This window comes from Limulus polyphemus, unplaced genomic scaffold (genome assembly GCF_000517525.1).
Source record: "Limulus polyphemus unplaced genomic scaffold, Limulus_polyphemus-2.1.2 Scaffold865, whole genome shotgun sequence".
In the NCBI taxonomy this organism is placed as follows: Eukaryota; Metazoa; Arthropoda; class Merostomata; order Xiphosura; family Limulidae; genus Limulus; species Limulus polyphemus.
The window spans coordinates 225,089-238,597 of record NW_013666475.1 but is presented as its reverse complement, the minus strand read 5'-3'; the positions used below and the strand labels follow the sequence as shown (position 1 = coordinate 238,597).

General features: G+C 32.9%; 1 protein-coding gene across 11 annotated transcripts in view; it reads right to left on the bottom strand.

Moving 5' to 3' along the window:
* The window catches only part of LOC106460928 (tudor domain-containing protein 1-like), a 73,305-nt gene that overhangs the window by 2,071 nt on the left and 57,725 nt on the right, over nt 1-13,509 (bottom strand). For 3 of the 11 annotated variants that reach the window (XM_022387735.1, XM_022387734.1, XM_022387736.1), the window contains one exon: nt 6,638-12,099. In XM_022387735.1, the coding sequence (XP_022243443.1) occupies nt 11,981-12,099 (119 nt within the window). In that variant the 3' untranslated portion in view covers nt 6,638-11,980. Of the gene's footprint in view, nt 1-1,373; nt 4,537-6,637; nt 13,062-13,509 lie in introns of those variants that run through there. The other 8 variants (XM_022387737.1, XM_022387743.1, XR_002610890.1 and 5 more) reach the window with 7 other exon arrangements.

The window sequence follows — 13,509 nt, the reverse complement described above, 5'->3', positions numbered from 1 at the left end:
AACCTTCTTACAATTTGTTTGCCTTTTTATTCTAGGCACAATATAATCTGGTAAAGGAAAACACATGTGAAAAACAGTAGTCAGCTTCATCAAGGTGGAAAAATATGACAGAATGTAGCCCGAGTGCTAGATTTTTGACGCAAGGTTTTTCAGTAGTTATATTTTCAAAAACTGTATAAATCATACTTATAGGAGAAGATTTTTTTCAACATTTTTCCAGTTGAAAAATGGACACTTAAGAAAGCCTGGCCCTAGGGTGTTAGCAATAATATCCTGCAAATAATAATGTTTTGGCTACTGGGTTCCAAGATCAGTATTTCCATTTATGCACTGTAGTGTAGAAATTGACTCATATGTAAGAACTTATACACAAAATAAAAAATTGAAAGAAATCATATGTACACATTTTGTTATATTCCTTGTCACAGATGCCAAGCTTTGCAATTTTGTGCAACTTGTATGAAATTTGCATGCAAAATACAGCCAAACAGTATAGGGTCTGTATGCCTCCTGGAAAACTAACATACTCCTGTAAAAGTGCTTAAAAGTCCTGGGAATGTACAAAGGCTCCTAAAAACTCCTGGAATTAATTTACTATTAAAAAAATTTTTTTTGTCCGTTTATTGCACATAAACCCATGAAATTAATATTTAAAAAAATTTTACATGGGCATACTATAACCGTCATAACTTAGGCCATTATATAAAATTCATAGGCCGTGAGAAATGTTACCAAATGGAACACTGTCTGTGTTATTCTCATTAACAATTCATGAATGCGTAATACAATTTTAACAAATGGCAGTTTGTGGGTTTGTTGAAACTTAAAGCTATGCCTGGTGGGAAATGAACATTTAATGCCTTGATAAACCAGAATATGTGGACTGGCTTGTACGTGATGGTGCAGCCAAACACAATGCTGGTTGCAACATGTGCAAGAAAACCTTCGACATCTCGAATATGGGTGAAACTGCACACAAAAGCATCCTAGCACATTGCGTTATTTAAACAATGCCAATAAATGATAGGAATTAACAGCTTTATGAGAAAAAATGCAAGAAATGGCCTGTTGTCATTATGCCCAGACCTGGTAGTTCCCCTAGCGGTAGATCTAATAGTACTACTAGATGTAGTAGCACCAGCAGTCATGATTATGTCTATGGTTGTAGACATTTTAATGCTAAGCCTAAGGTTGATATGCAGTGCTCCAATTATTTAATTTGCACTGACATATTAAAATTAGAAATAATATGGACGTTTAAAGTTGTAATGTCACATTACTCGTTTACTTCGTGTCACAATATTCAACAAATATTTGCTTTGATGTTTCCTGACAGTGACATTGCAAAGAAATTTACTTGTGGTGACCGAAAAGTTGCTTACTTAACCACATATGGAATTGCACCATATATACAACATCTGCTTAATCAGAGTGTGGTGCATCAAGACTTATGTACTGTTCTTGATGAAAGTCTAAACCCAAAATCTAGATCAAAACAGATGGGTATTCATGTGTGAATATAGGAAAGTAGTGGCCTGTTAGGTGAAATTAACTATTATATCTAGATCAAGGTTTAGATCCAGACAAATTAAGATGTTTTTATTTATTTGTTGCTTACTTAACCACATATGGAATTGCACCATATATACAACATCTGCTTAATCAGAGTGTGGTGCATCAAGACTTATGTACTGTTCTTGATGAAAGTCTAAACCCAAAATCTAGATCAAAACAGATGGGTATTCATGTGTGAATATAGGAAAGTAGTGGCCTGTTAGGTGAAATTAACTATTATATCTAGATCAAGGTTTAGATCCAGACAAATTAAGATGTTTTTATTTATTTGTTGTTACATCTGTTACCTATCAAGATCTATATCATATACACAACTAAATGACAAGCTCAAATATGACCCATCATGATACATTTTCAGTAGCTCTACTGTCTAAACAACAGAAACAAGACCACACTTGCAACTAGGCATATAAAACTCATAGCAAGAATAATTCATATTTCTTACTTTTAAAAACAAAAATAATATTACAGTTGTGCCACATAAATACTTGTCTTGTATTTGTAGATCTGAAGTTATATGATTATTTTGTTAAATTTTACTGGCAAATTTTGTGCTGATTCATATGTCTATATAAACATATAATTACAAGTGCCCATACTTAAAATTTGCATTCATTACATTTTTCATTTAAGGACTTACTACTATGGTTCTGCATTTATTTGCCATGCAACTGCAGAAGACATATTGAAACATTTCCTGAAGTCCACTGAAGATTTAGATCTGAATAAACCGCAGCAAGTTTCTATGGATAAATGAAATGTTAACTGGAAGTTTCACAAGCAGCTGCAAGAAACTGATCAAAAATTATGAGAAAAATATAGCGAATGTTGGTTCTTGTGGGTTACACATAGTGCATTTCAAAAAGGTGCAATGGCATCTTGTTGGAGAGCAGAAAGCCTTTATGAAAGTCTATATTACTTGTTTAAAGATACTCCAGCATGTAGGGAAGACTACATCACAGCAACAGGATCAAGCATCTTTTCTCTGAAGTTTTGCAGCCTACAATGGGTAGAAAATGTAGTTGTTGCTGAGCCAGCTATGAAGGAATGACCCAGTGTACTTACATATGTGGAAAAGGTGTCCAGTGGAACTGTATCAAATCCTGGTACCACATCATATGATGTAGTGAAAACCAGTTGTAAGATGCACTGATGGTAACAAAGCTAGCTTGATTTGTTTCTGTTGTTAGCCAAGTAACACCATTTCTAAGCATGTACCAGAAAGACAAGCCAATGCTTTCATTTTTGTGTGAGGACCTGTATCGTATGGTGAAAGGACTAATGGATCGCTTTGTCAAGAAAGAAATACAGCAGAACATTATCAACATTGTAGAGTTACTTCAAGTAAATGTGACAGACAAGAACATATAAAACAGTAATAAAGATGTGCAGGTTGATTTTGTGGCTGAAATTAAGTGCTTGTTGACAACGACATCCCCAAAGGTCAGTGAATAACAACTTATGGAATTCAATGTGCAGGTCTTTTTTGGTATCAATTGTTGCTAAATTAGTGAAAAAAAATACCTACAGATTATCCAGTTTCCAGAAATATGTCATGCCTAGATCCCAAACTCTAAGTCCAAAGTGCACATTGAAAATGTGAAGGCATCGGTAAGCTCAGGAACAGTCACAGATTTTTTTTGTAAAAAAGGATTCAGAAGACAAAAATGAAGTGGCTCTCACTGAAGCATGTTCCTGCTACCATGTCATTTATCATTCACATAGTTACAACTCAGCTAGATGCAGGAGCAGTTTGCTTAAAAGTATGTTTAGAGATTCCAAAATTGCTAGTAAATTTTCTCGTGGATGGACAATGATGTCAGTGATTATCACAAACGTCTTAGTTCCATACTCTAAGGAGCTTGTATTTAAATCCTTGAGTAGTAGTCATGCATTTTCTCTTTGTACTGATGTTTCCAACAAAGGAAACATAAATTCATTCTCGTAAGTTCTATGATATTTTGATAATTCACAAGGAATCAGAACGTCCTTATTATCATTCTTTTCTTTGGATTTTAAGGACACGGCCACAATTTTTGCAGCACTTCAGCAAACGTTAGAAACAAATGGATTGTCGATCAAGCAAGTAGTGGCTTATGGAGCAGATAATACCAATGTAAATTATGGGAGTAAAAATAGTGTTTTCAAAGCATTGCAAAGCCATAATCAACACCCTGTCAAAGCTGGTTGTAACTTGCATAAAATCCACAATGCTATTAAAAAAACATGTAACTGTCTAAAGTATGATATAGAGGCAATCATCATAAAAATTTACGAGTACAGCTCTTCCACTCAAAAGACCTCCGAACTAAAAAAAAATTTTGAAAAATTGTTTGAAGACCGATAGGTCTGAATTGTTGCGCCATGTACCCACCCAATGGCTCTCTTTATTGCCAGCAATAGAAAGATTGTTGTCTTCCTTTGAGCCCATTAAAGCTTATTGTTTAAGCTGACAGAGTGTGCCACTCACTTTAATTGCCAGTATTGTAAAAACTTGAATCAAATGAAATGAAAATTGTTGAGTTATACACAATCATTAGTAATATTCTACAAATGTTAAGTGAGAAAAAGGCTGAAATATTTTATGGATTTTTGACTCGGCAGTTGATACAGAAAAGTTATAATGAATCAGCAGTTAAACGATTCGAGATTGATGCTCAAAATTTCCTTGATGCAGCAATAAATTATTTAGAGAAATGGTTCGACTTCGAGGATAGAAAACTCCAAGCCATAAAATGCTAGATTTGAAAGAAGTCCCAAAATTTTCAACAAATTCATCTTTTTACAAAAATTCATTGTAGAATTGAATGATAGTGATAAGTTGTTACATTTGGATCAACGATGGGTGCTTTTTTTTCAAAACCTTTCCATCTCAAACCTTGAAAAAATTCTGAAGCATATATTTTCCATTCCTTATTTCAACTCTGTGTCTGGAAGAATTTTCAGCTTGATGACAACCAACTGGAAGAAAGAGAGAAATTGTTTGCTTGTCGAAAATTTAGAATCACAACTCATGATTAAATAAAAATGTTTATGATTTGCAAGGAATTTCAGTTATACTTGAAATCAGAAGATGGAGCTAAAATTTTGAAGAAGACTAAAAGTTCAGAAAAATATTAACATATACATAATAGGTCATAGTATAATGATTTCAATAAACTTGTTCTAATTTTGTTTGCTGTAACCGTTGAAGAAATCATGTTTCAATTCAATTCCAAAAAAATTGGACTTTAAAAAACTCAGAAAATATTTTGTCCTGCATGGCCATTTGAAAAATCTGGCAACTCTAGTACTACCTCAACAGACTTTGATTTCAATAACAGTTTACTCTTCCATGGCCATGTTGTTTTGACCAGCAGGTTGCCAAATCAAAACTTCTTGACCAACTTTGGAGAGCTGGAAAACCCCCTCTAATCCGTTACAGATATATCTGATAAAGAATGCATTATCAAAAATCATAGAATAGGAAAGGAAGATGATGATTGTGTGAATGCAAAGTCATCAGTAAGTAACCATTTGATGGTGAGCCTATTTTTACAACTTTGAACATCCATAAAGAAAAATGGTGTCCAATAACCCCACCCATCATAGATCCTCACAATGAGACATGCTACACCGTTAAAAGCTAAAACCCATGTTTAAAATTGTTCCCACAGGGTTTGGTTTGTTTGGAATTTCACACAAAGCTACACAAGGGCTATCTTCACTAGCCATCCCTCATTTAGCAGTGAAAGACAAGAAAGAAGGTAGCTAGTCATCACCACCCACCACAAACTCTTAGACTACTCTTTTACCTACGACTCGTGGCGAGCATGTTTGGTGGGACGGGGATTTGAACCCATGACCCTCAGATTGCGAGTTAAGCACACTAACCACCTGGCCATGCAAAGCATACTCCCACAACCAAATTATTTTCAACAAAGTAATTTACCAATTTTAACCAAATGTGAACTCTATCAAAATTAAATAACTAATGTTTTATTATATTCTATAAAAAATGTAGTAACTGCTATATAAATCATTCTAGCAATAACAATACCCAAGTTATTGGAAAAAATGTTTATTCAGGAAATAAATTTATATGCCTGTGAGTTATTGAACAATGCACTAAGTAGACTTCCACTTTTCCCAACTTCAGTTTGATAAAAGTGTAAAAGCCTTGCATCTTTCTCCCATATACTGTGCTTCAGCCAAAACAAAAACTCCTTTAATGAGTCACCAAAACCAAATATTTATTCAACATGTCTCCAATTGGCTGCTTAACATTTATCATGACATGTCACCATGCAAAGATTCACAATCATATTGTTGCACATATTAACAGTGTTGTATATCTCATGGTTTTCTCACAAAATTCCATTACATTATTTTTTTTAAGTTTTGTCAGTTTATTGTTGCAGTTCCACCAAAAAAGAACTGAAAATTTTGTGGGTCAGTAAAATCTGTATATTACAGCATGCTGTTGGGTCTGTAAGTTTCCTAGTAAAATAACACATACCCACGTTTTAACAATATTGAAAACACTAATTGTTATGAATAATTTTATTTGTGGTCAAGGGCACTGACATGTGTATCAGTCATCACAGGATATGATAATTACAAGTAAAATCATGAACCAGTTTTTATAGAATTTTATTTACATTATATCTGAAATAATAAGAAACATTATAATATTAATAACATCAATACTATTATTCTGCTTGTTTGTAGGTACGACCGTTACGCTTTCTGACCAAGAACCTGCTGCATAAGCATGCGTAGTTAGAATATTTCCCCAAGAAAAACTGCACATGCGAATTATTCACTCGACAACAAACAGTTTGCAAGAGCTGCAAAGTCAGTGAACAAGTCGCTATAATTGCTGTATGAAACGAAAAGTAACAACAAAAGGGGAATGTAAATATACTTTACTAACCATTTTGTACAATAGAATATTAAAGACGTATCAAAGTTTTTAAAAAAGGTTTGACATTAGGTCAAAAAATAACATTATAAGTTTATTTATCGATTAAGTACAGTAAAGTTTAGTCCTAACTAAACTAAAGTAAAAAAAAAACTTACACAGGTTAAAGTGTTAATTTATCTCTTTTTCAAACTTAGGCCTAACATAAGTTAAAGTTTTATAAAGTACGGCCTATATACAAGTGGATTTACACATTTCATTGTCTACTATTACAATTCATTTGTGTTGTGCTAGAAATTTTATATTTGAAGAAGTACTATTGCGATAAAGATATTAATTTGGCCGCAAATGTTTTGTAGGTCTCTGCTAGTACATCATAATACTGTCAGGGCCGATGCATGCACTAGGTGAACAAGGGTGACAAAATTGGTGTATAAACTATGAAACAACACATCTTTTGGAGGCAAAAATGATAATGATCTCAAGAAACTTGTTTGCATGTTTCCCAAACTCAAAGTATTAAAAGTAAAGTTTTGTCTCAGCAGCTTATCCTACAAACCTTACTGCACAGTTTAATTAAAATATGTCGACTGTACTATCTCTCCAGATCCACTAAAAGCTGTAGAACAATTGATACTTACAATTGTTAATGTCTTGATTCAGATCAAATGAAATCAATAGATTTGGATTTTGAACTTTTCTGATAATTATATATTTTGCTATACATGGGGGGGGGCACAACTTGACACTGGCACTAAATACTGAAGTTTAGAAGAAAGTTAATCAGTGGAATTAATTAAATGTATAATCAGTTCTTGTAGTATTTTCTACTACAGTCGAAAATTTCATATCTTAAAGATCTAGTCATACGCATTAAAGAATGGACTGGTTTAGATTGTATTCCTCCCCTTAAAAATATAAGTATGTCTTCATTAGTTTAGTAATTATAAATAATAGTTGGAATCCTTAAATAGGGGCATGATACTAATGCGAGAGCTACTTTTATGTCAACATCATGTGATGAAAGTTTGGGAAGAAACCTTTTACCAATGCTTAAGGCAGCTAGCGTGACCTTGGCTATATTCAAATTAAACACTTCAGATAAGATAAGCTGTACTTTGAGACATAAACTGTGTACATGAAAACTTTTTGCTGTTGTTCTGCAAAATATTTTCTATTTGAAGTTATATAAAGAAGAGAAAAAGCATAAAGGTAAACAAGAATAGGCAATACTTACAATTTTTTCTTGTTTGATCATGGAAGTTTTAAAAGTTATAATGACTGAACAACTTATTAGGACCCTTCTTACACATATGCATATTGCTATTGAGTATGTCTGTCCTATTTTTTTGAGTATTTCCACTGAGAAAAGGTAAAAAAAATCAAGGGATATCAATGCCACACTCCCAGTTGAGAAAGGGTTAATCATGGTGTGGGAAGAAATCTGGGGGCCTTGTGGTGTTCATCATTATGTTTTGGTGCTAATTCAAAATCCCTTTATCAGATTGTAACCATAATTACTCCACAGTTTTAAAAGAAAAACTAGAATATCTGTCTATAATATGATCTTTGTGAAATTTAGTACAGACACAAAATTGTTCATCAATTCTTACTCAGAGTAGCCACTGGTGCTTGGGCTTAAAATAATTTGCAAACAATTTCACATTTGACCTAATAATAAAATATATTTGATATTAAACTTTTACACTTCCTAAATGACAAAAGAAGCAAAATTAGAATTACACAACTCACTGGCTTAAATTACTATAACCCATGTTATAGTTAGGTGATTATAAGTTTCTATAAAGTAGCAGTTCTCACCAACCCAGGTTAAATCAATGGCAATAATATTGAAAACCTTCCTCAAACAGTTTATATTATTAGACTGACAGTTACCTACACCTTCCATAACTACTCTTTACAGTACTACAGCAATACTGTGTTGCTTACATAGAAAAATAAGTAAGTAACGAATCTACATCTATTGAAAGTGATTTTTACTCTTCATTTTACAAAAAGTATCAGTAAATAATAAAATATTAGTTTTAGGTCAAAATGTGTTTAATACACTTAATAACAAAAATGATAGACCATTCATGAAAAATTATATTTAAAAAGGAACATATAGTCATATTTGAAGATAAGCTTTTCACTTAACTCTAAACTTACACTGCCTGACCACTTTATTGAAAACCTCCTGCCTTATTATCATGCTTTTCTACACAGTAAGTTGTGCAAGTTACATCAACAATACAGTGATCACAAATGATCACAGGTGGTATATAAAACAACTTCTACAACAATGTTCAATCCAATTGTACTTATAATGGTTGTAGGCAAAAATATGTGGGAGTACCAAATGAGGCATGATTCTCAGGTGAATATTTCTAATGCAGTTCAACCAACTGGTATTTCAAAGACTAGCATGTCCTGAGTACATCAGGACTGGTTGGTGTGTGAAAAAAAACATTTGCTAATAGAACTGAATGTAGGCAAACAAAACTGGTATCAGAGGCCAAGACTGACTGTTAAACAAGTGATGAATTCTTTTAATGTGGGGTGTACTTCAACCATATCAACCTGCAAAACATTGATTGTAGGCAACAAGACAATGCAATTGTTGTGATGACTGAAGACAGAAAGAGGAGTGGACTGGTAGGATAAATCCTGATTCATGCTGTTTAATATATATAAGAGGGCTACAATATGGATACCAGGTCATTCTTTACTCCAGATCAATGTTATCCAATACGTACGCCACTCACCACACATGGCAAATTGATGCTCTGTTTTTGCATTAATATTTATGTTGGTGTTTTTTGTATGGAAAATGTTTTCCAGGATTTTGAAGGTTATTTACCGAAATATATTTTTCCCTGGTTTCAGACATGGATACACATTTGTTATCAGAAAATGGCAAGTGAACCCAAAAGAGGAGCTGACCCAACTGACGATGAAAAAGCCTGCATTTCAGCAGAAATTGCAGCGAAGACAGAGAGATTGGAATAAAATCAGGCATAAATTTCACAACGAATAGGAGTTGGAATGAAAAACCATTGTGTAAAACAATGTTCAATAAAAACAAGGTGAACAGTTTGATAAAGTATTTCCAAAGTATACACAAGAAGTTTGATAGGAAGTCTCCTCTTTGTGATCAAAATCGAGCCAATGAAATCACTTGTCTGAAGTCAAATTTGAATCAGCAGCAGCAGAATTTGAAACAATTTCTTTTGTCATGTGAGTTGGTGACTTGGGCTAGCTATAAAGCAACAAGGATTCTGGCTTGAAAACACAAACCATTTTCAAATGGTGAAAGAAATCATCTGTACAACTATGGAAGATTTGCTGAAAAATTATGAACCAAAGACCAAAAACAACATCATGCAGAAGGTTCAAAACCTCTAGTTGAGTCCCAGATGGATGCTCATTGATTGCACAATTATTCGTAAAATCTTGAAGCACAACTGCGTGCACAATTGAAGAACATTGGATAAGTCATGCATCATCCAAGACACTGCACACTTGTTTTCCGGATTCTTTTCATTTACAAAGGTTTGGAGATTCATGAATAAATGCCGGCAATTTGACAACTAAAGGACCATGCTCATGGCATCAACAGTCTTGACATTTTCAAAGGTGTTATGGAAAAGTCTGAATTCGATTTGAAGAAGTTAGATTCAGTCATGACATATGGTAACTCTGTGATGATTGGACAAAAATCTGGATTTTTCAGTCTACTGACTGAAAATGGGCTTGTCAATCTGCCCTCTCTGGACAGGTATGGTTTCAAAGATTTGCTTTTGCTACAAAGCCAGATAAATCTTCTTAAAGCTGTGATGTCAGCTTTTAAAGGAAAATGAGTTTATGGTTCTCCACTCAAGCATCGAAAAGCTGTTTTTGATGTTTGGCTCAACATGGCTCTGCGAATCCTCTTTTCCTGCAGTAACTATCATGAAGCCAAAGTATCAGTTGCAGATATGGATGTGAATCTGGAGAGGGGCAGAGTTGTGATGTTCAGTCTGCAAAAAGTTTCTACCCAATTACAGGACATTGGTGAAAGAAAAACATTGCAGAGTATCACACTGAACATTTCAATTTGCAATAATAAATACAGTATTTGACTATTATTCTATATTTATTTTCTCAATACATACATACTACTGGTAAAAGACAGTATATTTGTTGTATTAACATTGCATATAGTTTGTGGTAAATATGGTTATTTGATTGCCACAAATTTGGTTAGCATCGTAATCCTATTGGACACAGCTGCTCTAGATACATTCAGATATTTTGTGGAATCTATGTTATCCAGGATCAAAGGTGTTACTACAACTACGAAATAAAGATTGTTCCAAACTTAGCGGCTAGGCAGTGTACATCTCTGCTAATTTATAGTAAAACACAGCTCTACTAACAGGGTTATTACGAAAATAAGCAAATATTAATTTTAAATAATAATGAAGATATTCTATTACATACCCAACCTAACTAGTACAAAAGTACTCCAGTAATTTGAATAGTTTTATGAAATTTAAAGTAAGAAATGTAAAATCTGTAGGACAGTGACAGGAATGCGAGTGCTGAAAACTATGCTTGTTTCTGTTAGAACTCAATTTTACCTAAACCAGATAATGTTGACTTAATAAAGCAGAATTTTTTACACCTTATAATAAATTAGAAATGTAAACACATTTTAAAATTATATGAAATAAATATATACCTTTTGTATGCTTTTATATTTTTTAAACAGGAGAAAGTATCACTGAAAAAAACCAGAAGTGAACATTTTGGAAAACTGACCCAAACTTAGTGTTTTATAGGACAAGCAAATCAAGAAGGAAATAATACACTTTATACCTCATTCTGAGTTAATGTTCTGGCACCATAACACAAACTAAGTTTAACAAGCAGTATTCACTAATCATATATAATGGGAAATTGGACCACTTATAGCAATCATTATAAACGATTTTTGGAAATTCTTTTAACTATAAACAGCTAATTCATATTCTATTATCTATGACTGGACATTTCTGTGAAGACTGAGACCTTGTTTTCATGAAGTACAAAGTCTTAAGTATTAAAGTCTAATGAAATCTGTTATATCAGTCGTTTTAACTCAAGTTTATTCTTTCCTTACTTCACATATTCAGAGCTTGATTGTTTTTTCAAAAAGTAACCATTTCCTTTTGCAGCATTATAAAAAGACTTCACACAGAAGTTCAAATTTCATTATTACAAGAAAAAACTTCTAAGCCAACATTTTAATAAAAGTACAAGTTATCTGTTTCTTCTTTCTGTCTAACACAATATTAATACAGTTAGTAGCAGTTGAAAATGTACAGCTTACTTTGAATAGTACCATATAATCAGAAATCAAAGTAGAATATCATGATTTATACTTAGAGTAGTTTCTTAGATCTTTTCTTGTTTCAGAGAGAGAGAGAGAATCACGTTGTGTCTGATCCTTAGTATGTTAGCTTCTGAATTATACAGTAGTTACTTTACAGAACCAAAGGATCCATAAGACTGCTTTAGCTGTTTCTGCAGTGCTTCTATAACCTGCTGGTGTTCATGGATCAGATGTTCTAACTTTGCTTGCTCTGGTCTTTCCAGCACTGTAGTAACCACAGAAAGCAACATGTTTATGCATCCGTTTTAATGACATGTATAAAGACACATATCCTGATTCTTCTTATTTTACACAGTCAATTAATTTACCTTAGACCTGACAAAACCAAGGAAGTGAAGACTGAAGCATGCAGCATTCAAGATCTGACAGTACGAGTGGTTACAACATAGTCTCTGCAAGCAGGAACATATATTTGAATCCTGCTTTTTCATAGTTTTAACTTCTCACAGAAAATAGATCACTTTAAAGAAACAAAAATAACATAAGATTGAAGCTTATCAATGCTTCTTACAAAATATAAAAAATGTAATAGTACATTTAGGAGTTGGAAGTGCTGACTGTTGGAAAACCATTTTATTTCTACTCATAAAATAAAAAATGGTGATGGAGGTTTTATAAGTTTTGATTGTGTTATGGTTCAGTTAGATGAGATCCATATTATATGTAGTTTTTCATGAAACAGTCACTTCTTTAATAATATACTAAGTAACAGTAACGAGAATCTAAACTCAAAATAAACTTGATGCCAACTGTAACCTATGAAGGCTGATTTTCTTTTAAATCACATATCTCGTAGAAAATTACATGAAGTTCATAAAATTTACATGCACTTCTAAATACAACAGGTATTTTTGTTTCCACATTGTAAACAACCAGCTGCACTTCCCTCCAACTGATAAGTGTAGTAGATCTTGACCTAAATAACTTCACTTTCCACATCAACTTAGTGGTCAGGTAGAAAACAGCAGATTCAGAAGAAAAGGCACCTTTTTTTTTAACTGACTTTTGATAATTGGCTTGTTATACTATTTCACTTGATTCTATGCAACTTACAATAATTGTAGATAGTTACAACATATGAAGAATGCAGTTAAGAAAAATGTATGTACCTTTTGATAATGGATAAATCCTCTCTCAAACATCAGATTTCTGACAAGATGGTCATTACTTTTTCAGAGCAACATCATCCATGAACAAAAGGCATTAAAGTTGATTTACACTCAAAAAAAGCATATAATATCCTTATTTTTCTTATTGAGAACAAATATGTAGAACACAACTGATCACATTTTCTAAGTCAGACAAATATACATGCCTTTTTTAGTAAACAAGCTGTTAATTAGTATTGTTTGTAGAATTACATATGGATTTTCCTTTATGTAAAATACTTTTATTTGTGAGCTTTCAGCCCTCTTACTGGAACCTTCATCAGGCAACATATTCATAAAAAGTATAATAGTGTTGGTACTGAATTTGTGTTATAATCAAAACATTATTAATGTTACTGAAAAAAACAAATACAAATTAATTATACATCATAATACATGAAGATTGCAATGTTCTCTTCATAATCTTCTAGTAACAGTCACAAATGCACTTGGGATAGGATAATTTG